This window comes from Corythoichthys intestinalis, chromosome 5 (assembly GCF_030265065.1).
Source record: "Corythoichthys intestinalis isolate RoL2023-P3 chromosome 5, ASM3026506v1, whole genome shotgun sequence".
Lineage (NCBI taxonomy): Eukaryota > Metazoa > Chordata > Actinopteri > Syngnathiformes > Syngnathidae > Corythoichthys > Corythoichthys intestinalis.
In genome coordinates, this window is record NC_080399.1 from 27,476,760 (window position 1) to 27,504,347 (window position 27,588).

The window sequence follows — 27,588 nt, forward strand, 5'->3', positions numbered from 1 at the left end:
GGAGTGGATTTTTTTTTTTTTTTTTTGGTAAATGGTGTCCCAGCGAGTGTGACGCCTGCCTGCTTCTTGCCTCCCTCGCAGGCCACTTCAAAGTCTTCACTCTTGCCTCATTTCCTTCCTGCAGACATTAAAATTCTAGTCAGTTTGGGTTTCTTTTTAATCTCTGTGATGTTTTAACCATGCCAGTCTGGCGAAGTTGTGTTTTTCATCTGTGTGTTTACTACTGAAAGTCTAGACGCCTTTTCAACATCAAAACAACTTAATCAATAGTCATTGAGATGGTGCAATGTTAACAGGAGGCGGAAAACACTCAGGTGTCTTGAAGCTACGCTCTGAGACCCCTAATTTGGTCAAATTTTAAAATTGTCCTATATGCATGTGTGACACATCATTGAAAAGCTTAAAATCTGTATTTTCTGGTAGAAGAAAAAAAATTGAACAGGAGGGCATTTTTTTGACACCTGAAAGGTAGGTCAAATCAGGTGAGTTAAAAATATTTGACATTTTTTAAACCAAGTTTCTAAGATTTTGGACACCCACCCTGGTACATAATGAATAACTAACAGTTCTAGTAACAATTTGTAACAGAAACTTTTTTTTTTTTTTCTATCTCTTGAAGAGGATTTCCCCAATCCTTGTCATTTCATAGTCGTTGGGTGAAAAGACACATCCACTTGTATGAAAAAAATTATGTAACTGTTACTTCAGGGCCGTGCCATCCTTCTCAGCCAGATACTCAACCATGTCCTTGGCGTTGTGGAAGTTTTTTTTCCAGAGTTCACGGCTCATCTGAGGGCAGGGAGAGGAAGCCAATCTCTCCATCACTCTCCCTTTTACCATGCTTAGAGCCATAGAAACTACGTTGAGCCTTGTGGGGCAACATTATCAAGTCATGAAATGTTGATTTATTCTCGTGAATGAAAGCAATAGAAATGATGAATAATGACATTAACAAAAAAAAGATCTTCCATAACACACTTATGAAGTCTGATAAACAAAACCTACCATGTACTGACTCGCAGCAGCGTCACTCCACATTGTCAGCCTTTTCACTCTCATTTTTGCGCTCATCCTTGACAGACTCTGTTTTTTAAAGTCGTTAACCGCCTTGTGGTCGTGTTTGATGTCATCTGTCACAAAGATGTGGGCCTCCTTGACCACACTATCCTCCCTACATCTATAATAGCATCCCTAAACATCTCATACAGTATTTCTCTGGATCATTTTGCTTAATTTCTCAGCGCCACTGTGTAGATCTGTAAATAACCGAAGCCTAATTTTTCTGTTAACCGACTATTTTTCATTTTGTAATTCGCCATGGCTTCCATTTATGCTTTTATTTTGGTATATTTCCTGTTTCAAGTGTCTGTCTGCCAGAACTGCCTTTACTTTCCTGGGCATGGAGTTGACCAGAGCTTCACAGGTTGTCACTGGAATGCTCTTCCACTCCTCCATGACGATGTTGCGGAGCTGCCGGATATTTGAGACACCTCCACCTTCCGCTTTAGGATCCCCAAAAGATGTTCTATTGGGTTCAAGTCTGGAGACATGCTTTGCCAGTCCATCACCTTTACCCTCAGCCTCTTCAGTATAGAAGTGATCATCTTGGAGGTGTGTTAAGGGTCTTTGTCATGCTGGAACTGCCCTTCGACCCAGTTTCTGGAGGGAGGGGATCATGCTCTGCTGCAGTATTTCACAGTACATGTTGGAGTTCATGTTTCCCTCAATGGAATGTAACTCCAACACCTGCAGCACTCATCCAGCCTCAGACCATGACATTCCCTCCACCATGCTTGACTGTAGGCATGACACACTTATCTTTGTACTCCTCACCTGGTTGCCACCCCACGCTTGAGACCATCGGAACCTAACAAATTAATCTTTTTCTCATCAGACCATAGGAGTCCATGTGCTTTGTTGACATGTCTTCAGCAAACTGTTTGCGGGCTTTCTTGTGTACCGTCTTCAGAAGAGGCTTCCTCTTGGGGTGACAGCCATGCACACCAATTTGATGTACTGTAGAGTGCGGCGTATGGTCTGAGCACTAACAGGTTGACCCCCCACCTCTTAAATCTCTGCAGCAATACTGACAGCACTCCTGCGACGATCTTTCAAAGAAAACATTTAGATGTGACGCTCAGCACATGCGCTCAGCTTCTTTGGACGACCAACCAGAGGCGTGTTCTGAGTGGACCCAGCTCTTTTAAAACGCTGGATAATCTTAGCCACTGTGCTGCAGCTCAGTTTCAGGATGTTGGGTGTACTCACTTTTGTTGCAAGGGGTTTAGATATTAGTGGTTATATTTTAATTTATTTCCCCCTCAAAATAACTCAACTCTATTAGATAAGCTGCACACAAACTAGTTTTCATTGTGTCAAAGTGTCATTTTGTCAGTGTTGTCCCATGAAAAGATATACTTAAATATCTGCAGAAATGCGAGGGTTGTACTCACTTTTGTGAGTACACTGTACTGTATGTGGCATGATGACTTCTGAAAAGTAATGCAGGCAATAATGTGATTGTTAATGGAGAATTCCCAATAAAAATATTGATCTATCCATCCATCTATTGTGTTTAGCCTCAAATCCTGGGACCTAGGCTTTAAAACTTAAGCATCTAATGTATCTAATACATCGATATAATCCCATGATAAGCAATACAAACGGCAACACAGGTCGAAAAGATAATGGATAGGATTCTAGTCAGTTAGCCTGCTATGTCGGTACTTCTTCTCGCGTTTGACTGCAACGTAACTCTTTTTTTCTGGCTCGCGCTACATTTCCGGTAACTTGTTGCGCGATCATGCGCGAGCACAGTTAAAGACACACTGATTTTAACTAGATATTATCGCCTACTTATTTCGATACAAAAACTCATGTAGGTGTAGCATGTATCACCTGTAAGACACAGCTGTGAATGGGCACAGCCGGGCTTTGTTTGGCTTTTATACTTAAAAGCAATTATTTCTCATGGAGCGCGAGACAAAAATCACGGACAAAATGAGTGGTTGAGATTCTCTTTTTAAACATTTTAAAAGTTTTTAAAAAAAATTTATTTAATATTTTAATTGTTTGGATCGATTATTTATCATCTGAAATATCAGAAAAATGTGACAGTAACAAAAACAAAATTCAATTTAACGATAGTTATGAGATAGCACACAATTTTTTTCATTGTGACGTGATTTGTTTAAAAGTTAAAAACGTGAGTGAAGAACTTTTATCAAGTCGTGTTTCTATTCTAAATTAAATAATAGACATCAAATTATAATTCTAAGCAAAAAAATGATATAGAATAATCAACATACCGCATTTCCCGCACTATAAGGCGCAGCACCTAAAGCCTCAAATTTTCTCAAAAGCCGACAGTGCGCCTTATAATCCTGTGCGCCTTATATATGAATCAATATTGAGCTGCAACAGTTTTTTTTTTGTTTTTTTTTGACAAATTTATACAAATTTGCAAACAAAAAAGCGCTTACAAAATTGCACCATTATAATAAGAAAAATCACAAATAACACTCTTCATCATCAAATCTTCCTTGCTTGCCATGTTTGCATTCATACACGCACACACACACACAGCCGCCGACTCCATTTCCCCCTGAAGAAGAAGTAGTGCGCAGTCCATACTGGGATATATAAAACGGCAGGTATAATGTATAAGATATAAATATAAGCAGCAGGTATAGTCATAGGTGTTTTTGGCCTTTATACATGCTCCGGTCAAATACAGTGCATACATTGCAAAGCAGTGGAAAAATTATAACCCATCTAACACAAAAAGGGTGACTGTGGAAAAGAAAAAAGTTCCCCTCCACTGTGTGATATAAATGTTGCACTACATGTTTTACCTTGCTGTTGTGTTGCTGCTTTGTTGACATTCCCTTTAGCGCAACACCGTCTCATGGATGCATAAAATAACCCCAGCCTCTACTGTAGCGTTTATTCTATGCGCCTTACAATGCGGTGCGCCTTATATATGGAAAAAGTTTTAAAATATCTCATTAATTGAAGTTGCACCTTACAATCCGGTGTGCCTTATAGTGCGGAAAATACGGTAATTACTTAAGTTGTTTTTATGGCCGGGTAGAAACAAAAGCAGTTGCGATGTGTCCATAAACAGGAGTCTCAGGGGTAAAACGGACAAATTAAAAGTGGTCCAGGGGCATATTGCGGGATGAAACAGCTATGACAGAATCCAGATATATTGTTCTATCAAACACAACAAATCTTTTATCTTAAAATACATTAGATTATTTAAAATTCGGTTGCACGAGCAGAAACTGCTTTTTCAACCAGGATTAAAACTTGTGATATACTCCATTTGAAACAAGCCAGAAAATACACAAGTATACAGGCACCCAATTAATAATTTAGACATGTTTGTCTGCTGTCTAAAACCAATGAAATAGAAGCTGTTAGCGTTAAACAACAATTGAGTTTGGTTTGGGCATCACGATGCTTCTGTTTGCAGGCTGCCGTGTCCTCGTGTAATGTCCCAACCTGGCATCGAGCAGCTCTCCAGCACCACCGTTAGCGAGGTCTCAACTGCTACCACCTCCTCCACAGTGGATGCTCCCTCCACCTCCAAGGTCAGTGTGAGGCAAGCATAAAAAAATAATGAATGTACAGGCATCAATTACTTGCTGTTTTTCACAATTTGTGGGTATTGCAGCTGACTGAGGTTGAGACGCAAGTTGCATTTAGGCCTGGTTGATATCCAGTATTGGGCAGACACAGACAAACTCGATACAGTGGTACCTCTACATATGAAGTTAATTCGTTCCAGGACCTTGTTTGTAAGTCGAAATGGTCATATGTTGAGCAGGATTTTCCCATTGGAATACATTAGAATTCCATTAATTTGTTCCACAGCCCAATAACCTACACTAAATCCTTAATAAATACTGCTGGTACTATTACAAATGGCAATTAAACATAGCAAAACAAATAAGTTATGAATAACAATCGAAATAATATTAATAATTAATAATGATTCCTGTAAATAATGTAACGAACCGGATTCTAATGTGGCGGTCACTTTTTGCTGTACCTGAACGCATCGCGGGGCTGATGTCACAGTGAGATAGGTCGGTGCGGTAGAGAAAATACTTTCGTTTTCTTGAGAGCACAGTCAACGGCGGAGGACAATGAGCGTTTTGTGTTGGATAAGTTCTTTAAGAAATAATTACTGTATTTGACATCAAATAATGTGTGTCACAATTATTAGCACCCCTGGTGTTAATACTTTGTACAACCCCCTTTTGCCAACAAAACCTAATCTTCTCCTATAATGTTTCACAAGATGGGAAAAGACAGAAAGAGGGATCTTAAGCCATTCCTCTTTGCAGAATCTCTCTAAATCATCCAGAGACCTCGGTCCTCTGCTCCTTTTCAGCATGCGCATCTTTCGTGGTACGCCAGACCCACTTAGAGTGTTTGTTTCCAAAATGCTCAAGCTTGGTCTCATCTGACCAAAGCACACGGTCCCAGTTGAAGCCCCAATACCGCTTGGCGAACTCCAGATGTTTGCGTTTATGATTGTGAGTGAGGAAAGGTTTTCTCTGTGCATGCCTCCCAAACAGCTTGTTGGCGTGTAGACAGCACTTCATAACCACTGTGAAGTATGGGGTGGGTCAGTGATGCTGTGGGGCTGTTTCGCTTCCAAAGGCCCTGGGAACCTTGTTAGAGTGCATGTCATCGTGAATGCTTTGAAATACCAGGACATTGTAAATCAAAATCTGTTGCCCTCTGCCCGAAAGCTGAAGATGGGTCATCACTGGGTCTTTCAGCAAGACAATGACCCTAAACATATGGCCAAATCTACACAGAAATGGTTCACCAGACACAAAATCAAGCTCCTCCCATGGCCATCTCAGTCCCCAGACCTCAACCCCATTGAAAACCTGTGTGGTGAGCTGAAGAGGAGAGTACAGAGGAGAGGACCCAGGTCTCTGGATGATTTAGAGAGATTCTGCAAAGAGGAATGGCTGAAGATTCCTCTTTCTCTCTTTTCCCATCTTGTGAAACATTATAGGAGAAGATTAGGTGTTGTTTTGCTGGCAAAAGGGGTTGTACAAAGTATTAACACCAGGGGTGCTAATAATTCTGACACACATTATTTGATGTCAAATAATTATTTCTTTATGTGGGATTTTTTTCCCCACTGAATAAATGCACTTGTATTGAAGGTTGGATTTTTCTCTTTTCTTTCATTAAGGTCCCATATTATTTAGAAAAAAAAAATTGAACCTAAAAAACACATAATTATTATAAATCCAATAATTATGGAGGGCACTGTAAATGATTAAACGTGACGAAGCTGGTGATTTCCTTGGCGATGTTGCCACAGTAATAATTGTCGGTGGTCGGAAGAGTACCGTGGAGCTGTATTGTTGAGCCAGCTCACGGATGCGCAACTCCACGCTCATGTTTTTCTATAATTTGCATTTTCATTTCAAAGGTAAGCATCATTTTTTTCTTTGTTTCACCAACTGTACCGTTTTTGAAACCTGTGTTGATTTCTCACACAAGAAAATCCGCCATGCGTTCGTTTGCCGTGCTGTCATGTCGTCGTATTTCGAGCATGTCGTCGGATGTAGAAACAAATGGCGAGTCAAATTTTACGTAAGATGTCGAAAAGATCGTGTATCGAAGTGATCGTATGTCGAGGTACCACTGTATTTACACTGACAGGCAGTTCTTCAATAAAGCCAAGGGTGTAGCTGGTGTAAAAACTCAAAATAGGGAGAACACGCAAACTAGAGATTTGACCTTTGAACTTTGGAACTGTGATTCAGACGTGCTTAACGACAAGTTTTTTCTTTTTTGCACATCCATTTTACGACAGAAACGATACAAATAGAAAAATAATTTGGGCAGAATTCAAAGATGATTCAAAAACTGCTTATGTGCATCATTCGTTTTTGTGTGTAACTGAATGGATTCAATTCATGCGTGCTCGCAAGCTAGCACACGCACACACAATAGCACTTGTTTGATTCCTTTTCTTTTGGCTTGATTGTCTGTTTGGCCTTGCAGCTGTCACTGTGCTACCAACATGATAAAAAAAATATGAAGGCTCCAGAATTTCCACGTCACTTCACATCAGATTTTCCTTTTTTCTTGTCACAAAATGTGCGCCTGATCACTTCAAAGCCAACTTTCTTGTTTAGTCTTCCATTCTGTTCACTCACCAGTGTTGAGAGAAATGGTGGAGGAAATGTTTTGTATTCATAAATGTGTCCTCAGTTGATGTGGAAATAATGCTCCTATTGCTTGTTATTATTGACATATTAACTTTTCGCCACAAGATGGCAGGATTGGACTTAATTGTCAAGAGTGCTACTTTTATTACTTCTTCTTGTTTGACTTTGATGACTTTGATTTGTGGGATTGCCTGTGAAGACAGCAATGAGAGCGGATGTATCCGCATGTCAGTGGAAATTAAACACACCAAGTTTTGGCTAAAGGACAACTTATTCTCCGTCAATTCTTCCTACGAATGCAACGTTGAGCTGCAACCACCTCAACAACTCGGCACTCCATTTTCACTCAATTTCAAAATCTGTCTCTTATCTGTTTTATCAATCTATCTACACACAGCATATAAAGTACATATGACAGTTATTTTTGAGAAAAGCATTAATTGTGTGTTTTCTCACAAAAAATACAAAAAACCCCACAAAATTGGAATTGTCATAAACTAAGAACCCCTGAACTTGTTTCAGCTGACGTCTATTCATGTTCCTATCCACGTGGGCGTGACATTGGGTCTAATCAACAGGTGCTTCAGCCCAAGATTGAACGTGTGTCTCAGGGTACAGTGAGTTAGTGACGGCGCATCCGTCAAGACGCACCGCCACCATAACTGTGCCCTCTGTTTGCCCCATATGTCACTTGCACCCCCAGGTGTTTTAGAACATCAGGGGAAATTTAACTGTCTCATTGTGAGTTTCAGAGGAAAGATGAGTCCGCCCCCTTTGCATGGCACAGTGCTATGCAGAAATAAATCACATTCATTCCGCCACTGACAAAAACATCAGAGTGAGCTCACGGACCCGCGTCATAGCTCATTCTACCTTGAGTGATGTGTCGCAATTCAACCCCCCGAGCTCTCATTTTCTCCGCCACTCTGTTCATATTTTGCGACCTGCATGAGCAGGCGGCGCCACCTCGACGGGAAGCATCAAAGCCGGTTCCGTTTAGGGAATTCCTGCTGCGCCCCAGTTAGTCTTCAGTGTTGTTTTTCTGTGTGTATCATCCACTTTGAACACATCACAGGGGATGATTAGCCTACCTTTTGTCATCCAATTTAGTAGACACATTTGAGTTCTTGCATAGGTTGTAAAGAAATCATACTTTGGCATCTGTGCTTCCTTGGAATATAATAAAAGTGACATTATGAAAGTGAAAATTGGCATTTTCTATGCTAATTTTTGGAGTTTTGAATTAATTTTCTGCACTAAGTGGAGGCCTCCAGAGATCAAACCCATCTAAGAACACTCCTAGATACATAAAGTACAACTGATTAAATTTTTGTAAAAATCCGCCCAGCCATTTCGACGTCCATAAAACACAAACACATAGACAGCCGCCACACAAACTCGCATCTATAGAGATAACATATCCAACCGAAATGAATCCCTTAGTAATATTACAGAAAATTGTAATTTTTTAAAAAATCCAGTGTTGTGAAGTACTCAAAGCCACAAGGTATCATCACAACATATTAACATTTGTATATGAAACCGTATAGTTTGAAAGCCAACGTTGCAATCGCAACATGAGATGGCGCTGTTGCCGCCACAATCATGAGTTTTCTGTACTAATTTTTTGAATTTCAAATTAATATTTCACACTAAATGGAGGCCTGCAAATATCATACCATCTAAGAGCACTTCCAGAAACACAAAGTACGACTGTGTAAAATTTTGTCAAAATCTGCCCAGCCGTTTCGGAGTCCATAGGGAACGAACACACGCACACAGTCAAAGTATATAGACCCTACTCACGTGACGTCACAGCCACGCCCCTGCGCCATGTTGTCCGTCTACTCGACATGTTAATGCATTAGTGCTTTGTAAATTCCTCCTATTATGGCGTGTTTTTCTGCTCGTTAACATTAATAATCAAAATGGTGAAATCTTGTGTGGCGGTCGGTTGATAAAACAGAGAAGATAGACGGAGAGACGTGAAGTTTTACCGTATTCCAAGAGACCCGGAGAGGAGAGCGAGATGGACTGCTGCAATTCAACGAGAAAACTGGGCTCCAAACGACTACCACAGATTATGAAGTAGTCATTTTATATCTGGTAAGATGCATTTAATATATATTTAGAGGGTTTTGGGCTGACAACCACAATTAAGATCATTGCTAGGCTAATCGCCGACAACATACACTCGGACGTTGTGAATGAACTACCTGAAAATATATAATTATAAGGCTGTTGTCATACAATTAATTTACAATTTCACTATTGAGGTCAAAAGCCAAAAAAATAAATTCAACTAGGGACAATCTGGAGTAGTGCTATCGCACTTCATATTTATTACATATTATATATGTATGTAGTGAGAGTGCTATCGCTAAACCATATAAACATTAAAAGCCCTAGCTCCATTGACAAATGACATGAAATACATTAGACTTGACAGTGGATGTTAGCAAGAACAAAAGATTTTGAATTGAAAATTTCGTAACTCACCTTCCCGAGCACAAGATAGATTCCTGCAGAATTTTCGTGGACGAGGACCTGTTTCACCCAACCAGCAACGAAGTATTTATAAGCCTCCAAGCTCTTCAAGTTTTTCAAACTTTTGTGAGAATAGGCTGATTTTGTGTGGACAAGATAGTTGTAAATATCAGGGTAGCAGATGTCAGGCAAAGACGGCGAAGACAGCGGGTCGAAAAACATCGATTTAGGCATCAAATATGGATCTGGTGAATGGATAAACTGAAGCTTTTCCACATAACGCCTTTTATGCAATGCATCCAATGAGTTTACAGCGTCAGATAACACCGGGGCTTCCATGAATTGCTCTATAACTTGCACGACTAATTGAAAACAATGAGAATAGGTCTAAAAAATACGGATAATATGGCGGCCGGATACAGCGACACGTCATTTTGTGACGTAGGTGAGTAGGGTCTCTATCTATAGATATATTATAGGTATGGATATAGATTAATAGATCAGACAAATTTGAATTTCAAAATTAGAAAGATGAGTCATTGTGAAATTCACAAAAGTGTAAATTAGAAGTTCCGGCTTCTAATTCCAGCTCCATTACATTATAAGGTTTGCGGTCTTAGTTATATGGCCTTTAGTTATAGCCATTGCACGGTCACAATTTGCTGCGAGAAGACCTCCAAAATAAAACGCGCCAATTTTCTGGTCCCGACCCAATTTTCTTGGTTTTTCTCCATTGTCCTACGAGGAACAAAACGGTGAGGCAGTAGACTTTGTTTTTAAGTGGGTTTGCATGTTTGTCATGCTGCCATTGTACGGCATGTTAACCCAGTATTCTTTGAAAATGACGGATGTTTTGTTGAGCTTTCTTTGCAAATCCATAGTGTTTCCAAACATACGATTTGAACGTTGCAGGTGCATTAAATAAAGAAGCCTCCTCAATGCTGCTTGCGTGAACGTCCACGCTGTTTTACTAGTATTTTATTGTGTGTGCCTTATGGCTTCCGTCTGTATTCAATATAAAATATGAAATAATGATGGCGCATTCGTTCATTGCGCCTGGAGGGCAGCAGATGGATGAAATTTAATGTGAATAAAATGGCGCTTGCATCAGATTTTACCGATACCCACCAATGCATTGAAATTAATCTAGATTTCCCCCGTCAATTGCATCATACCCAGTGATCCAGCATACCCACATACGTATTGATTAATATTGATTATTTTCCAAATCTTTAGCTTACATACACTCACAGAAATCTTGGATTTTCAGACATGTTGAGGCTCTGCAAAAATAAAACTCTTCACCAAGAATCACTCTCTTCAACTCTAATCGTGCTTCAAAGAATATAAATTTGTTGTGCTTCCATTGCTTCGAGATGCAGTAGACAACCTCATCGTCTATTCTTTAAACCAGACATGTCCAAAGTCCGGCCCGGGGACCAAATGCGGCCCGTGGTCAAATTTCATCCGGCCCCCAGCCTCTGTCATAAAATCACTAACGTCTGGCCCGCACACAGACTTAATAAATTGGTTAGCAGTACTGCTAATAGCATATGAGGTAGCTTACACACTAAATGCTGCTCCTCATTTACCCATTAAAAAGCAACATTATTCTAAGCACCATTACCCCGTGTGACCTTTTACTCACAATTTTCTAAAATGGCGACAATCAACAAAAAAAAAGTTGACTGTGGTGGCAGACACTTCAAGAATAGGTGGAAATTGGACTTTTTCTTCACTAAAATCCGCAACAACTGTGTTTGTCTCATTTGCAAAGAGACAGTTGCTGTTTTTAAAGCGTTCAATGTATGGCGATTTTAGCAAACAAGACACGCTGACATGTATGACAAGATTACAGGGAAGATACGTAGCGAGAAATTGAAGCAACTTGAAGCTAGTTTAATGTTACAGCAGCACTGTTTCACAAGAGCCCGAGAGTCGAAAGCTTAGCCACAAAGACTAGTTGCGAGATTGTTGAAATTATTAATTAAAAAAATAAAAAATAAAGCAAATGTGACACACATAATGGCTCGCTAAAATTTGCTTAAATATATTGTTCAACATAAAGGACGTCAGCCAGGGTCGGCCCCCCACATGTTTACCATACCAAATCTGGCCCCCTTTGCAAAAAGTTTGGACACCCCTGCTTTAAACCTATAAATAAAAAAAAAGATGTAAATATGTTGTTTTTCAAGCATTGCACCTACCCAGAACTTTCTGTATCATCCACTTGATTTTTCGTGTCAGACTAGAAAGGAACGTCTTCAAAAATTTGGTAAAAGTCGACGTTTCTGTGTGAATACTGAAAGCAGACTTGAAAAGCTTACCAGAGCCAGTCCGTCCTCTCAAATTGAAGCAGTGGGAGGTTTTTTTTGCCCCCGATGAATATCTTGAGGCAAGTTCAGTGGTAACTAGACATGTTTCAAAACTTTGCTTAAGCAAATGTAGTCAGGAACATTTGTGCTTGAAATAATTGGAGAATATATGATTTTTGCACTGAGTGCTGAAAATGGTAACTAATAGTAGCTCTTTTTTTTAAACTTAAAGAAAAATCACAACCTTTAAAGAGAGACGAATGTTTTTTTTATTATTATTATTTTTTTAATGGCATACATTTACCCTAATGGACTATTTGGGCAAAAAGCAGGGTACAAGATTGACTGGTCGCTGGTCAATCATACAGCACATACTACACAACTTTCATTCACACTTATGATCACACCTATTGAATTTAGAGAACGCCAATGTTCTTAACTCATTTGCTCCCAAAATCGTATAAATACGTTGTATTTTCAATTGTTTCAGTGTCCCAAAAAAGTATTTTTACGTCTTTTACGTTTTTTTTCACAAGAGACATTTCTAGGCTCAGATGCAAGTTCGTTTCAAAGCACAATGCTCAAAATCCATTTTAAAGCAATAAAACTGGCCACTGGATGGCAGTAGCGCATTTGGTAAGTACTCATATTGGACTATGAAAGGAAATGAATGAAGAGAAATAGTCAGGAAACGGAAGTTGGAAGAAGTAAGAAGCGTGAGAAAAAAGTGGAGAACAATGTAAACACAAGGCACATGCCCCACACAAGTTCCCTAGGTGAATTCTGTTATGAGACAGTTGTCACTACAAAAGAAAGATAAAAAAATAATGAGACAGACAGGCTCTGATGAGGGAAAAATTTACCCCGTCTGCCGATACAGCCGTGGCCACAACAGCGTCATCTCTCAGTTCAATGGTTTAGTTATATGTAAATAAATTGTTACTTTGCTATCAAAAGCTGTATTTGTCTTGTTGATTATGTTATTTTGTAGAAGGAAAACATTATTCAGATGTTTGGGATGTCACAAAAGCAAAAAATAGCTGTGTTAAAGTCAGTTATGTTTGGAATGTATGCGTTTACAAAAATCTCAATTTCTCTGTTTCTCATCAGAAATTAGAAAATTGCTCGAACTAAGCTATTTTCTAATGCTGATATCTATACAATGGAAAAAGATATGAACTTTTCCTTTTTTTCCTGCTGAAAGAAGAGAGTCTAATCTTTCTTTTGGTGGGTTCCATGTAGTGGTGTGACAAAATATCAAAATGGTGATATATCGTGATACTTTGTATCCCAAAAGGTTATCAATATGCTCCTGACCGAAACCGAAGCATTAGCAGTCATTCTGTAAGATTTTCGGGGCATTTACAGGTCACATGCTGTTCATTTACAGGTCATTTCCTGTTGAGTTTGAGTCACTGCCTATTCATTCGGGTGATTCCCGGGTCACTTCCTGTTCTGTAACTCAAAATAAAAAGGAAATGACCCGTAAAATAATACAAAATCAACAGGAAGTAACTGAAAATCAACAGGTAAATGACCTTAAATGGCCCAAAATTACTTCATTGCCTGGCATTGGCTGCCAATGACGGCCATAGATAGACGTTCAATCCATTTGAAGTGGGAGGGATGGCAGCGAATGATTCGCTGCCATCCCTCCCACTTCAAATGGATTGAACGTCTACTAGTGATGAACTCATTCCAATTCACAGCAGAAGCTTGTTTTTCTGTTTATTAGTTGTTTGTAGAACATCCTAGAATGATTTCCTGACCAATGTATCAATAACCGTTGAGCTTTTTATCGCGTATCGTATCGTGAGGTAACAAGAGGTTCCCACTCCTAGTTCCATGTTCATATAGCAATAGAACAGGATTTTCTGTGGGCCTTGCAAAATCAGTCAAAATCCAGTAAAACGGCCGGGAGCGAAGGGGGTTCCTCTGGTGAAAATGGCTAGGAGTGAATGAGTTAATTGACTCTTCATTGACTCATACATATTATTTATACAACTGGGAACTGTTTGTCTTTTTTAAAAGAATGAAAAGAATTTGGATTGTAACTGACCTGACTGATTCGCTGAGTGAGTTGAGATTGTGCAACACCACGATGACTCCCAGCTAAAAGCGGTCCACAAGCATGTTTGAAATATTCACAACATTCTCACATTGTATGTGCGCGGTGTGGGTTTGTGTTTGTACAGTTTATGAAAATGTATATTTGCATTATGCTTTGGTAACCAATCAGACCCAAATTAGTCACTTGTTGCTGTAGAAAACTCCCACTGCAACTCTCACTATAGCGTCTCACTCAATCATACAGTCTATTAAATCTGAGTGTGTGTGTGTATACATACAGTGCCTGAAGCCTATAAGAAGATTGCCAGAGGATTGTGTAATGAGATTTGTCAAATGTGTGCACTGTGTATTTACAAGGCTGGGTCTTCCTGGCATGTACGTGCATAAATACACACACATACACTCGGAGGCAATGCTAAATAGATCATTGTTTGCGGAACTGTTTTGTAGACATGTATTTTCGGGTGAACTGATGGGAATACTAATGAATGCTGTTTCCAGCAAAGGAATCAATTAAACAATTAACCTCTGTAATATTAAAAATTGGAAAAAATATTGTAACATCAAAATCTTATTAATCCAAAAAATCTGTCAATCTTTATTTGTCATAACCAGTCAGGGTGACTATGATTACTAGTAGAACTACCTCTATTCATATTAAATAAAAATGTAATTTAATTTTAAACTTAATTTACTTTAAGTGAAGACTTGTTCAACAATGCTAGAGTCTGTTGCGCAGGTGTAAAAAGGTATGACCTCATATGCATTAGGGATTGTGCTGCACTTCCAATGTTTTCTTCTTTCTCCACATTGTGATTTTGTGGCCCGCAGGTCACATTAAAGCACTTGAAAGCTCTCACTCGGTAAAAGCTCATTGAGTTCTGTGGTCGCCGGTGGTCTAACACATGTGGGGGTCTGGCGTAGCTTCGCTTATGCAACAAGAACACCATCCTGAAAAAGATCACCCTGGCGCGTGGGTGAAGGTCCATGCTGGAAGACAAAGTACAGTACTGCAGGGACAACCCAATATGTTTGTGTTTTTCATCAGAAGAAAAATAAAACATGTCTTCATCCTCATGTTATCTTCAACTCGCCTAAATATTATTTCGTTGTTTGTTTTGCCTATCCAGCTGCAGCAGTTAATTTAGGTAAAGCTACTAATCAAAATTACATTACTAATTTAAAGTAACTTGACATACACATACATGTTTTTTCTGTCAGGGTTCTCGCTCCAGTGGAAGCAGGGTGCACAGTTTCGGCAAGCGAGATCAAGCTATTAAGAGGAACCCAAATGTGCCTGTTGTGGTCCGAGGATGGCTGTACAAACAGGTCAGAACACCCACACGATACATGTGCACTACTGAGAGCGGGTTCAAAAAGTTCGGCCCCAAATCCGCTGAAAGAGGACAGCCGATCCCTCCCTACTGCTCGTTATCAAGGCTTGACTCTTGTTTTCGCTTTTCTGCCTTGCAGGACAGCTCTGGGATGCGTCTATGGAAGAGAAAGTGGTTCGTCTTGGCCGATTTTTGCCTCTTCTACTATAAAGGTATTAACCTGTTTACTATTAAACTGATAATAATTGGCAAATGAAACCGTTTTCTGTGCCATGAACATTGTTGTTTGCGTCAAAATGACGATAGCAAAAATATTTTGTCAGCGAAAATTTTTTTCATGACCATGCTAAAAGCTAAAAGCGTGTCTTGGGAGACCAAAACCATAGACTCCACCATCAATTTGCGCCACGCCTTCCTGTAGGGGGCCGACCCATAGAGCGTTGAGGTTGCTTTCATTATTCACTGTGATAAACACGCTGCATTCTAATGCCAGATTTAGGTGGAAATAGGACAAAGGTTTTATTGCATACAAGCAGGCAGGAGTGTCTCGAGTGATTTGGTCGAGGATTCAAGGTAATTATATTTTTTGCTCTATGCTTGTACCTTGAAATGTTGTGAATACAATGAAATGAATGGAAAAAATTAGCCTAACTTTAGATATATAAATATATATTTAAAATGAATGATAACTTTTTTTTTTTTTTTGCTTTTAATCAAGCATCTAGACTGTTTTACGTTCATATCTGCAGTCCGTTTTTTGCTTTTAATCAAGCATCTAGACTATTTTACATTCATATCTATACAAATTCCACGATTTAAGCATTTATTTGCAAGAATTTTCAATTTAAAAGGCTCTTTGTTTCTTGATGGCCGCCATGTTGGATTAAACAATAGCGTAACCTTGGCTTGAAATATTTACGTAAAATGAACGATAACGGCCTGTTTTTAGCTTTTAACCAAGAATCTAGATTGTTTTACATTCATATTTATAGAAATCCCGCAATTGAAGCATTTATTTGCAAGAGTTTTCTACTTAAAAAGCTCTTTGTTTTGTGACGGCCGCCATGCTGGATTTTGTATGCCTACACAATAGCGGAATTTAACCTAAATAAGTTGTGATTGCATATAGAAAAATGCAAATTTTGTTTTTGTTGAGTAAAATTAAGATGATTCTGGACGCTTTCCTCAAGTATTCGGGGATTTAAGCGTTTATTCACAAGACTTTTTGCCAGAAGAGCTCCTTTTACGCCAGGCGGCCGCTAGCCTCATTCGCTCACAGTATATAGTGTATAATGATAATAAAGGGCTATTCTATTCTATAATAAATTGTGATTGTATATAGAGTTTATTAATAATCTATTTACATATTATTTATGATTGATTCTGCATGTTTTCCTCAAGTATTAAGTTCCTGATGTTAAATTGGGTGATTTATTAGCTGTTGAAAACTTGCTACTAAATTAAAAATAATTAAGTTGCTATTTTGAGCAAAAACTTGATATGTTAAATATTGCTATTGATCCTGAAAATATAGGTGATTATCTCTGCATTTGGTGATTTTTTTGTACATCTAGCGTAAAATTTTATAGCAATTTTAAGTTTTGTTATCCTTGTATAAAAAATAATTACCGGTAATCGAGATTTTATTAGGGAATGACTTTGAATTTTTTGATGTCGCTGCTCATGGAGACTCATTTATGTCTAAGGGAGGTGTCTGTTTTGGTTTTAGGTCGCTAAGGTTTGGTTTTGAAAATATTTGAAGTTTTTGAAAATAGCCCCGCTATGGCTTGGCCCCGAATCTGTGTCCCATCAACTGATAGTTAAGTCTATGCCAAAACATAACTAGACGAATGCCAGTTTTTGTCTAACGAGACGAGAACAAGACTAGACGAACTGATGTTAAATTGCCAAAAATTATTCTGTCGGTTTTAAAATTTCAGTCTAAAATCATCCAAAAATAGCTGCCACATATGGGCAACTCTTCATTAATACCTGTTTGTGGTGACTGAGTGAACAATAATCTCAAACTATGTGGCGCAGATTCTATCCAGTAGTCTATCCATACAATATTGTTTTTGTCCGTGTTTTGTTAGTTCTGCTTCATTTCTTGTTTTTCTCCAGTTATAAAATCCACTTTTCTTTGACAAGTTGTACCCAAGGTGTTTTTTATAGGCGTGTTCTTCGACATCAAATTCATCCAAGCATGCCTTTATGGGCCTTGCTGTGAGTACTGGGGACAGAAATGTGTTGGAAAGCGTAATTAATTGTCTAAAATGTCTAGCTAAGATGAAAAAATTCTGCCTCCGTCCGCCTCCATCTGCTCTCCGCGACTTTTATGTGTCATTTCATCTTCATCATGTCAATCAAATGCTTTAGAACACACCTCCTTGCCTTCAAAAAGGAAATCAATTCTCTATCTCTTTTCTTCCCTTTTTCTCACCCTGTTCTTCTCACTTCAAAGGGGTTTGTCTGCAGGCGACATGATGAAAAGACTTCTCCCCATTTAATTATTTTACTTTAGGTGCCTCAAAAACATTTTGGCCTTTGCTTTTTAGGTCTCTGGCTCCAGTGTGGCCCATGCACTTTACACAGTGCACACGCACGTGTGTTGTCTGGGTGGAGATAAGAACACCAGCCCTTGTTACCCGCCATTTAGGGAATGTCTCCTCCAAAGGCCCTTGTATTATTTTTAAACAATTGTCTAATCCTGCTTTTTAAGTGACCCAGGCCACTAGCTGTTCACAGATGCCACTGAGTGTTTGACTTTTTTATGACATTTTATATTTGATAATTGTTCAGTTTTACACAAACACTCACACATACCCTCAGTGGAAACAAATCCTCAGTCTGTGTTATTTTTAGACATAATTAAGATGGAAAATGACTGCGTGGCATATTTGTGAATTGTCGACCTTCACATTGCCACTCAATTGTTTGCTTGGTTTAATTAATTTTTACTAGAAACTGGAAGATTGAACCCAATCTGTTTTTTGAAAGAATTTCCATCCATCAATTTTCTCCTACTTATCTGAGGTCGGGTCACAGGGGCAGCAGCAAATCGAAATAATTGGATTCATAGACAAACTGAAGCTTTCCTAAAAATTGTATATGGCGGAAAACACTCAGGTGACTTGAAGTTTCGCTCTGAGACCCCCAATTTAGCTAACTTTCAAAATTGTCCGATGTGCATGTGTGATCCATTTTTGGAAAGCTTAAAATCTCAATTTTCTGGGGGAAGAAAAATTTTGAGCAGGAGAGCATTTTTTTTTTTTTTTTTTAAATGTTTTTTTTAAACAGCAAAACCCTAACTGGAGGTGAGAGCACGCGAGAGCAGAATTACAGACGCCATAACTTTAACGAGGTATTATCGCGTACTTACCTTGTTTCGATCCAAAAACTCCATGTAGCATGTATCACTGAGTGTCAAGACACAGCTGTGAATGGCCACAGCTGGATTTTTGGGGGATTTTATGGGTGAAAAATGGTAATATAACAAGGGTCGCGATGCAGAAATGGCAGACATCAAGGAGTGGTCGAGATTTTCTTTTTCATATATTTACCCTTTTAAACGTTATTTTTTTTTTTTTTAAATTTTGCTTGTTTGGATCGATTATTTATCATTTAACATATCGGAGAAAATGCGAGAGTAACAAAAAAAAAATACAATTAAGCAATAGTTATGAGTTAGATCAGACCCGGCTGCAGAAAGAAATTACAGGGGGGGCATTACATTTTTTGGGGGGGGCACACTTCTTCAATGTAAATTTAGCCGTAACAGTGGCGTTTTTACCCGTTATATTTTCTGATGATAGTGTCAGTCAGTGAAACTGCAGGAGGTGGCAGCGCTATCCCTTCATGTTGACTTTCGGCCGTGTCTTTGTCATGGCTTGAGTTCGTCTTTAGTTTCTTGAAAAAAAAACACGGATGTCCATTCCAATTTGAATTAGCAACGGAGGAGCCGCTCAATCGCCATTTCTGTAACCGGAGCAATCCCTATCCAATCGCAGTACACAATAGCAGGTGTTGTGCCGAAAAATAGCCGCCCCGCGTGAAATGTCCCCCCTGACGGGAACGCTTATTTATAACGCTTTATTGAGGTGAAAACATCAAATGTTTTCATGGACTCGTTACAGTAATGGATTTACGACTGTAAAATCACTTTTAAATAAATAAATTAGACAAAATACTAGTACTTTATTTTACTAACAAATCGTGGACTGGGCCACATAACCATCTTTGAACAGAAATGTATTAGTCTACAGATTTTCACGACCATATCTCAATGACAATCACACAGTTATGACATTTAGTTCAAGCAGAGTAAAATAATACATATATTCACGGTATAAGAAAATCGTTTCCATGTCCATCGATTGGTAAGAAAAAGCTGTACGAGTGACGTGTGGGCGCTCAACAATAAAATAAATAAACAAATAAATCAAATAAACGCTCAATAAAGCGTTATGAATAAGCGTTCCCGTCGGAGGTGGACATTTCACGCGGGGCGGCTATTTTTCGGCACAGCACCGGCTACTCAGCCCGCCCCCCTTATCTGTGATTGGCTAGAAATTGCCAACATTCGCTGCTGTGATTGTGACGACAGATCAAGATAGGATGACTAGAGCAGTGTTTTTCAACCTTTTCTGAGTCACGGGACGTTTTTACGTTGGAAAAAATCTCGCGGCACACCACACCAAAATGTTCCAAAATTACTTTCTGTATAGTATATTTAATTATAAAATAATTTCTCAGTATTTATACTTACTCAGTGTGAAACGCTTAGCAATTAGGCTTGAAAAACTATCAGACAGGGGACTTGAGCAATGCATTTAAGCACATAAGGGCTGGTCGTCTCGCTGACAATGGCTTTGCTGACAGGTAGTATTAACGTCTCTGCCACAGTTTGGGACTTTTGGGATTTAGCAACAAAGTAACTGGCTTTCAGGGCGTTCTTATTTACCTTTGTAGTTTTCCTAAAAAAAGTTGCCCATTTCTCTGTGTTTTCACGAAGGCGTACAAAATAATCCATCGACTTGTTCTGAAGCGACAGGGGTTCATTTGGAGATGAGTTTAAGCTTGTATGGCGCCATGGCGCTAGATAGCCGCTCGTGTCGCGTTCAAGAACTGCTCGGATTTCTAGGTATCTCCCACCTAGCTGTCCTCGATAATGTGTTGGAATAAAACAAAGAGGGAGGATTAACGGTCGTCACATATGGATAAAATGGAAAGGACACTTTTGTATATATCGACACTTGACGAGTCAAATAATGAACAGTAGAAGTGCTGGGGTCCACATTGTTACGGAGAGCAAGGTGGCTGACGGCTAGAAATCCGAGCAGTTCTTGAACGCAACACGACTCATCTGCACACAACCGAGAACTTTTTCCACATTCCTTCCTTCCTTCCTACTGCAACTTTGCCCGACGATGTTAAAAAAAAGCGACATTGGATAATTTCTCGCGGCGGCGGCACAATCGATTGAAAAACACTGGAATATAGGGTTCATTCTCCCCGTGTGTGTGTGTGTTTTCGTGGAAGATTTAAAAAATTTTTTAAAAAATTACACAGTACAGTTTAATCGAGCTAGGGCGGGCACAGCCGTCCCTCAGGGCGGGCACGGCCCCCTAATGCCCGCCCATGCCGCCGGGTCTGAGTTAGATATCCGTGACTTATTTACGGACGCAATTTTTTTCAATGTGACATAATTTGTTTAAAAGTTTAAAATATGTAAGTGAATAATTTTTAAAAAGTCATATTTTTAAAAAAAATGAAATATGAGACATCAATTAATGATTCTAAGCTAAAAAAGACAGAAATTTTGAATAATAAATATTAATTAATTACCTTCGTTTTATGGCTGGGTTGAAACAAAAGCGGTTGGGCGACGTCTGTAAACAGGGGTTTTCAGGGCAAAACGGACAAATTAAAAATAGTTCAGGGTAAAACAGACAAATTAAAAATAGTTCGGGGGCTTCATGCGCCACGAATCTGCTATGGCAGCATATAGACATATTGTTCTATCAAACACAACAGTTGTTTTTGCTTAAAATACAGCAGTTTCTTATAAAGAGGAGTGCAAGAGCAGAAACTGCTTTTTCAGTCTTGTCTGTGTTTTCCGCCATATACTTGTCTGTACTTGCTGTTTGGCCACATTTTAAACCAAATTTATCAATAAATAAATATTTGAGCGTAAATGAACCTTTGCCTTCCAGTCAAATTACCTTTCATACGCCGTGGAACCATTTTTATTCAAGCGTATAAAGAAGTTAACTTGAGAAGTTGAACTTTCCAAATGGTGTTAAAGCTTCCAAATAACTGTAAAGTGAAATTGAGCCATCATATTATCAATGACAATATGTTTAATCAGTGTCCAATGGGTGTAAGTAATTTACTACGTTAGTTTGTTTGGGCTTATTTGCCCCCGAAACGAGACTTAATCAGCAGGAGGTGATAAGTGTCAATAATTGGAAACATTTTCTCATCCATTATTCCCCCCAATGTACCTCCCACCCTCCTCTTCCCTTACACAGACAGCAGAGAGGAGGCAGTCCTGGGCAGCATTCCGCTTCCCAGCTATGTCATTTCACCCGTGGGACCGGAGGACCATATCAGCCGCAAGTATGCCTTCAAGGTAGGTTGTTTTCCCCCCCCTTTATTTAACATTTAATAACCATTAGGTATAGTTTGGTGACTTTCTGGCTACTGTAAAACGCCTGAAAAAAATTGAATCAGTAAAAATGAGCAGTCAAATGTGCATCTTGCATTTTTATGAAGACAGCATGATCCCAATCGAATGTTTCAACTCAAATGCAGAAACCATTCAATACAGTCTTTGAAATAGAGCCTTCATTGTGCCTTTGGAGCAAAACAAAGCTCTTCTTAATCAACTCTATTCATAGAGCTCTTATAAAGCAACCATAGCTGAGACAAAGTGATGTAGATAAATCAATAAAAATAGAATCACCTTCTGTTCCGCTTATCGTCACGAGAGTCATGGGAGTGCTGGAGCCTATCCCAGCTATGGGCAGTAGGCGGGGTACACCTTGAATTGGTTGCCAGCTAGAGTTAAACATGGAATTAAAACAATTAAAAACAACACAAACCAAATATATAACGGAAGCAAGACACTTGTTATTGTGCGTGTACTTTGTATGTGTATGAAGCAAGGTCTGTACGGTGGCTGAGAAGCGTCAGGTGAACTGCCAAACGCTTTGCAAAATGGAAAAAAACATGAATGCAAATTACCACAACATGAATGCCAATTCCAAAGGGAAAAAAAAAAAAAAAATTAATTATATAGGCTAAAACATGATTGCAAATAGCCACAGCACTAATGCAATTAGCCACAATAATTGCCACAGCATGAATCCCGTTTTCCACAACACGAACCTTAATTGCCCGCAACACAAACCCCAATTGCCCGCAACATGAATGCAATCGCTCGCAACACAAATCCAAATGTTTGCAACACAACTGCAAAAAGCCACAATACGAATGCAGAAGGACGACTCGGAAGTACACCGAATACCACCGAGGAAGACATGAATACTGGAGATAGTCACAAAGAAATATATACCGGTACCAAAGTGTAAATTTCTGAGCAAATTTCTGTAACTTACATTTTTAAGCTCTGCACATGTGGGGATGTGATGTGATTGTGTTGTGGTCAGGGTTGCCAGATGGGAAAGATAGTATCCATCTCAATCACAGCGTAAAAGCCGCCCAGTTTAATAAAATAAACAGCTCAAATGAAAATCAAGATGTTTCACTTATACCAGTGCTTCTCAATTATTTTCTGTTACGCCCCTCCCAACTCTCTGCCGCCACTGAAATAGTATCATTTGTCTATAAAATTGTTACAAACATTGTGTCCTTTTTGATATTAAAGATAAGTAATATAGATCAACTTACAATAAAGTATAACTTTATAAACATTGTTTTGTTCGAAACAGAAAAGACCGCATCAATTTGCCTGGGGGGGGAAAAAAAAATCACATCAAAACTAAGTTTCATTTTTTTGACCATTTGATTCCGAAAAATAAAATTTAACAAAATCAACAAATAATAATAAATTCTAATTGATTAGCAACAGTAACTCATGAGGACAATATGCCAAACAATTTGACCGAAAAAAACGAAAATTATTAGAACAAAAATGACAGTGTCAGCGGACAGAGGGACAGTTCTTATTTTTGCTACAGGGAGTATGAGTTCCTTTGCTATGGTGTGAGGACATTTTGCACTGAGCAACTTGGTATGCCACCTTATATAATGCTAACAGTGCTCGCTGGTTTACTTATGTAACACTGGCAAAGCGGGATGATTGTTCGCAATATTCGGCACGTTTTCGCTGGGGAAAAAAAAAAAATCAAGTGGCTTTCAATGTGATTGGGGTCTAATGTCTACAAGTGACGTCTTAATTGATTTGGCTTCCTGCTGTCTGCTGCAAACATTTTTAGACATAGTAAACAGACTTGTCTTTACTAATCTCTTACTGTATTAAGTCATAGCCAAAAGCCAAACGTTACCTATGCTTTGTCATAATTCCTCATCCTAGCTCTTCATATCTCTAGTGCTCTTTGCTGTGTACTCTTGTTTGGTTCAAAACAGTCAGTTGGTGGGCCATTGCCACCCACTGAGTGGATGTGCAATTACACTTTATTCTAGTACGGCATAAAAGTATGTTCCCCGAGGTTTCATGTGTCACCCCCCGGCATCACTCTGCGCCCGCCTAGTGGGGCGCGCCCCTCTATTTGAGAAGTACTGACTTATCAAAATATAGATTGAGTTGTATATTATAACCACAAAAATAAATTAACACTCGGAGACACATCATAAAGATTAGAGAAACATTGCTGTTTTGCCGATAAACACAATTGGAGATGTGTGAGAGAAGGTTTAAACTACAGTATATGCACTAATATGCATGTACACAAACACTGCAGTACGTAGTATTTACTAAGTTTGTATTCATTTTATACTTAGAATTAGTATTTTTGTTTTCAATAGTGTTTACAATATATTTCTCAACAAGTTTGAGTGTGTTTTATTAGTTTAAATGTTTTTAAAGCATGTATGAGGGATAAAACTTTAAATCTTAATTCAATTGCAGTGGTATGAAAAATTATCTGAACCTTTTGGAATTTCTCATGTATCTGCAAAAAATCACCATGAAATGTCATCTGATCTTTATCAAAATCACACAAATGAAAATACAGTGTCTGCTTCAACTAAAACCACCAAAACATTCATATTTTAATGAGTATAGAATGCAAACAATGACAGAAGGGGGAAAAATAAGTAAGTGAACCCTCTGCCTAAGGAGACTTAAAGAGCAATTGAAAACAATTTTTTACCAAACATTTTAAGTCATGTGACAGGGGACAGCTGCCCTGCCCACTATAAAACACACACCTGATAAGAAACGTCTTGATGAGAAGCATTGTCTGATGTGTATCAATGATCGGTCAAAAGAGCTGTCTGAAGACCTGCGATCAAGGATTGTTATAAAGCTGGGAAAGGACGCGAAACCATCTCTAAAAGTCAGGATATTCATCGATCGACAGTCAGAGAAGTTGTCTAAAAATGGAGAGTTTGGCACTGTTGCTTCTCTCCAAGGAGTGGCCGTTCACCAAAGATGACGCCAAGAGTTCAGCGCAGAACACTCAGAAAGGTAAAAAAAGAACCCTAGAGTGTCTGCTAAAGACTTACAGAAATCACTGGCACAGTCCAATATCTCTGTGCACGCATCCACTTTATGTAAAACTACGGCCAAGAATGGTGTTCATGGGAGGACTCCAATGAGTAAGCCACTGCTGTCTGAAAAAAACATTGTTGCTCGCTTAATGTTCGCGAAAAGGCACATGGACACCCCACAGACGTTTCGGTAAAATATTTTATAGACTGATGAAACCAAAGTTGAATTGTTTGGGACTAACACACAACGTCATGTGTGGAGGAAAAATGGAACAGCCCACCAACATCAACACCTCATCCCGACCGTGAAGCATTGTGGAGGGAGCATCATGATTTGGGGCTGGGGGGCACAAAATATTAAATGTTATGGTTCACTTACTTGTTTTCCTCCCTTCTGTCATTGTTTGCATACTATCTTCATTAAAATATGAACCTATAAATGTTTGGGTGGTTTTAGTTAAAGCAGATGCTGTTTTTTCATCTGTGTGATTTTAACAAAGATCAGATCACATTTGATGGTTCTTTTATGCAAAAATATGAGAAATTCCAAAAGTTTCAGATACTTTTTCATACCACTGTACATGGTCCTCCTCTACCAAGAATTTTCACCTATTGCAAGTGGGTCTGGAAAGCATGACACTGGATAAACGAGGGTTGACAACATGTCTGTCTTTTCAGTCTTTCAAGAAAAAACAACAACATGATAATAATATTATAGCCTTAATACCTTACGTATATAAGTAGTAAATGTTGGGCATTAATAAAGTCACATCATCACAGTGTGGTCAAAGGGAATTATAACTTTGAATTAAGAATCGTTGTAACACCTCATTTAGATTAAATATATTCAGTATATTACAAGTTTGAAAAAAATAATGCTAACTTTTCTGGAAAATGAAATTTGCAAAATAGATTTACTAGAGTTTATTGCTAAACTGGTTGATACCAAAAATAAATAAATGCAAAAGCAATCTATGGGGGTGGGCGGTTGTTGGCTGCAATTATTTTTTTTTCTTTTTAATTTGACACATCAATCAATGTATGTCCAATTCCCACAAGAAGTAGCATTAAACTCTTGATTTGTATACCACCCTTACATAGTCGTCGTGGCTGTGTGGTGGCATCTTGGCCCGTGTGTTAATATTAGCTAGGTTTTTACTACTGTGAATGGGCCATCAAAATGATTTGGCAACAGGCACCTGCTGTAGTGAAATTCGTTCCGGCTGTCAGAGGAGGTTTTAATACTGAGGCTTCCGTGGAATGGATTTCCCTTTGGCACAACTCCTGAAACGGGGTTTGTATATGAGGGAAGCAGTCAATCCTTCTCTTTGTCCGCTGACTAAATGTACAATATTCACTAGTATATTTATTATTGTAATACAATTTTAATATATATTATTTCCTTTACTATCTTTAGCACTTTTCTGATATTTTTTATTTTTTGCACAGCAAAAATGTTGAATCATGCTTAACCATTTCAATACATTTCTGCCCTCTGCTCAGTCAATGCATCTACTTTGTCATCTGAGTTACAAATTATGTTTGAAATGTATAGATAAAAAGAAGAACAAGCCTATCCTACATTTTTGTTATATTATCAGAAAAACATACTCCCCAAAAATTTAATATGAAAAACTGGTCAATATGACTCACAAGGAAAGGGTTTGTATGTAAACCACTTGTAGGAAGGAAAGAGCTAATGCAGCAATACTTGAATAATATGATATGATTATTAAAATGAATAAATCTGGACGGGCTGAATTAAAGAATGGAACAAGCCCATGGACCATACATACATACTCTATTGAATAGTTGATCTATTTATAGCTTCCACTTGAGCTCCTTCTTTTTCTTTCCTCAGAGCGGAGCTCAGGTTCAAGGTATCTTTATTATACCCAGAAGAGGCAATTTTTTGTTTGTCATGTAGCACATAAAAAAGTCTATTTCTACTAATGAATGGTTGGGCAAACTCTTAGGACCTTTTCTCTTTTTAAAGTAAAATTAAAAAAGTTTATTAAGATAATATAAAGATTAATTGTTGAATTAAACAAATCTGAAAAATAATAATGACATGCCAGTTGATACAAATGTAAATGCTTGGTAGTTAGGACCTAATGTGACCAAATAGATTTATGTGAAATTGCTATGATGAATAATGTTATTTTTAAAGCTGCAATTGTCGGCACGCTGTAGTAAGAGCTGTTTGTGTCCACTCTGGATCACGCTTGGGATTCCACGCCTCTGGCTATAAATAAAATGTGTCTGGCTTATTTTTGGACATGGCACTGATGGGGAAAAAATGCACACCCGCAACTGACAATCCCAATTATACAAGGCGTGTTTTCTTTGTAAGTTGGAATAGACAAATTACATTTAGATTTCAACAACAACAACAACAAAAAAAACTTGAATAAAATCACGCACCTGAGCGGTAATAAATTGAAATATGATGAGCGTGACAATTAAACCTCCACC

General features: G+C 38.6%; 1 protein-coding gene across 1 annotated transcript in view; it reads left to right on the plus strand.

Moving 5' to 3' along the window:
* Nucleotides 1-27,588, plus strand: part of LOC130915883 (pleckstrin homology domain-containing family A member 7-like) — a 162,126-nt gene that overhangs the window by 85,284 nt on the left and 49,254 nt on the right. Inside the window, exons 5-8 of the mRNA XM_057836055.1 lie at nucleotides 4,478-4,595; nucleotides 15,305-15,412; nucleotides 15,557-15,629; nucleotides 21,948-22,048. Of these exons, the coding sequence (XP_057692038.1) occupies nucleotides 4,478-4,595; nucleotides 15,305-15,412; nucleotides 15,557-15,629; nucleotides 21,948-22,048 (400 nt within the window). The remainder of the gene's footprint in view (nucleotides 1-4,477; nucleotides 4,596-15,304; nucleotides 15,413-15,556; nucleotides 15,630-21,947; nucleotides 22,049-27,588) is intronic.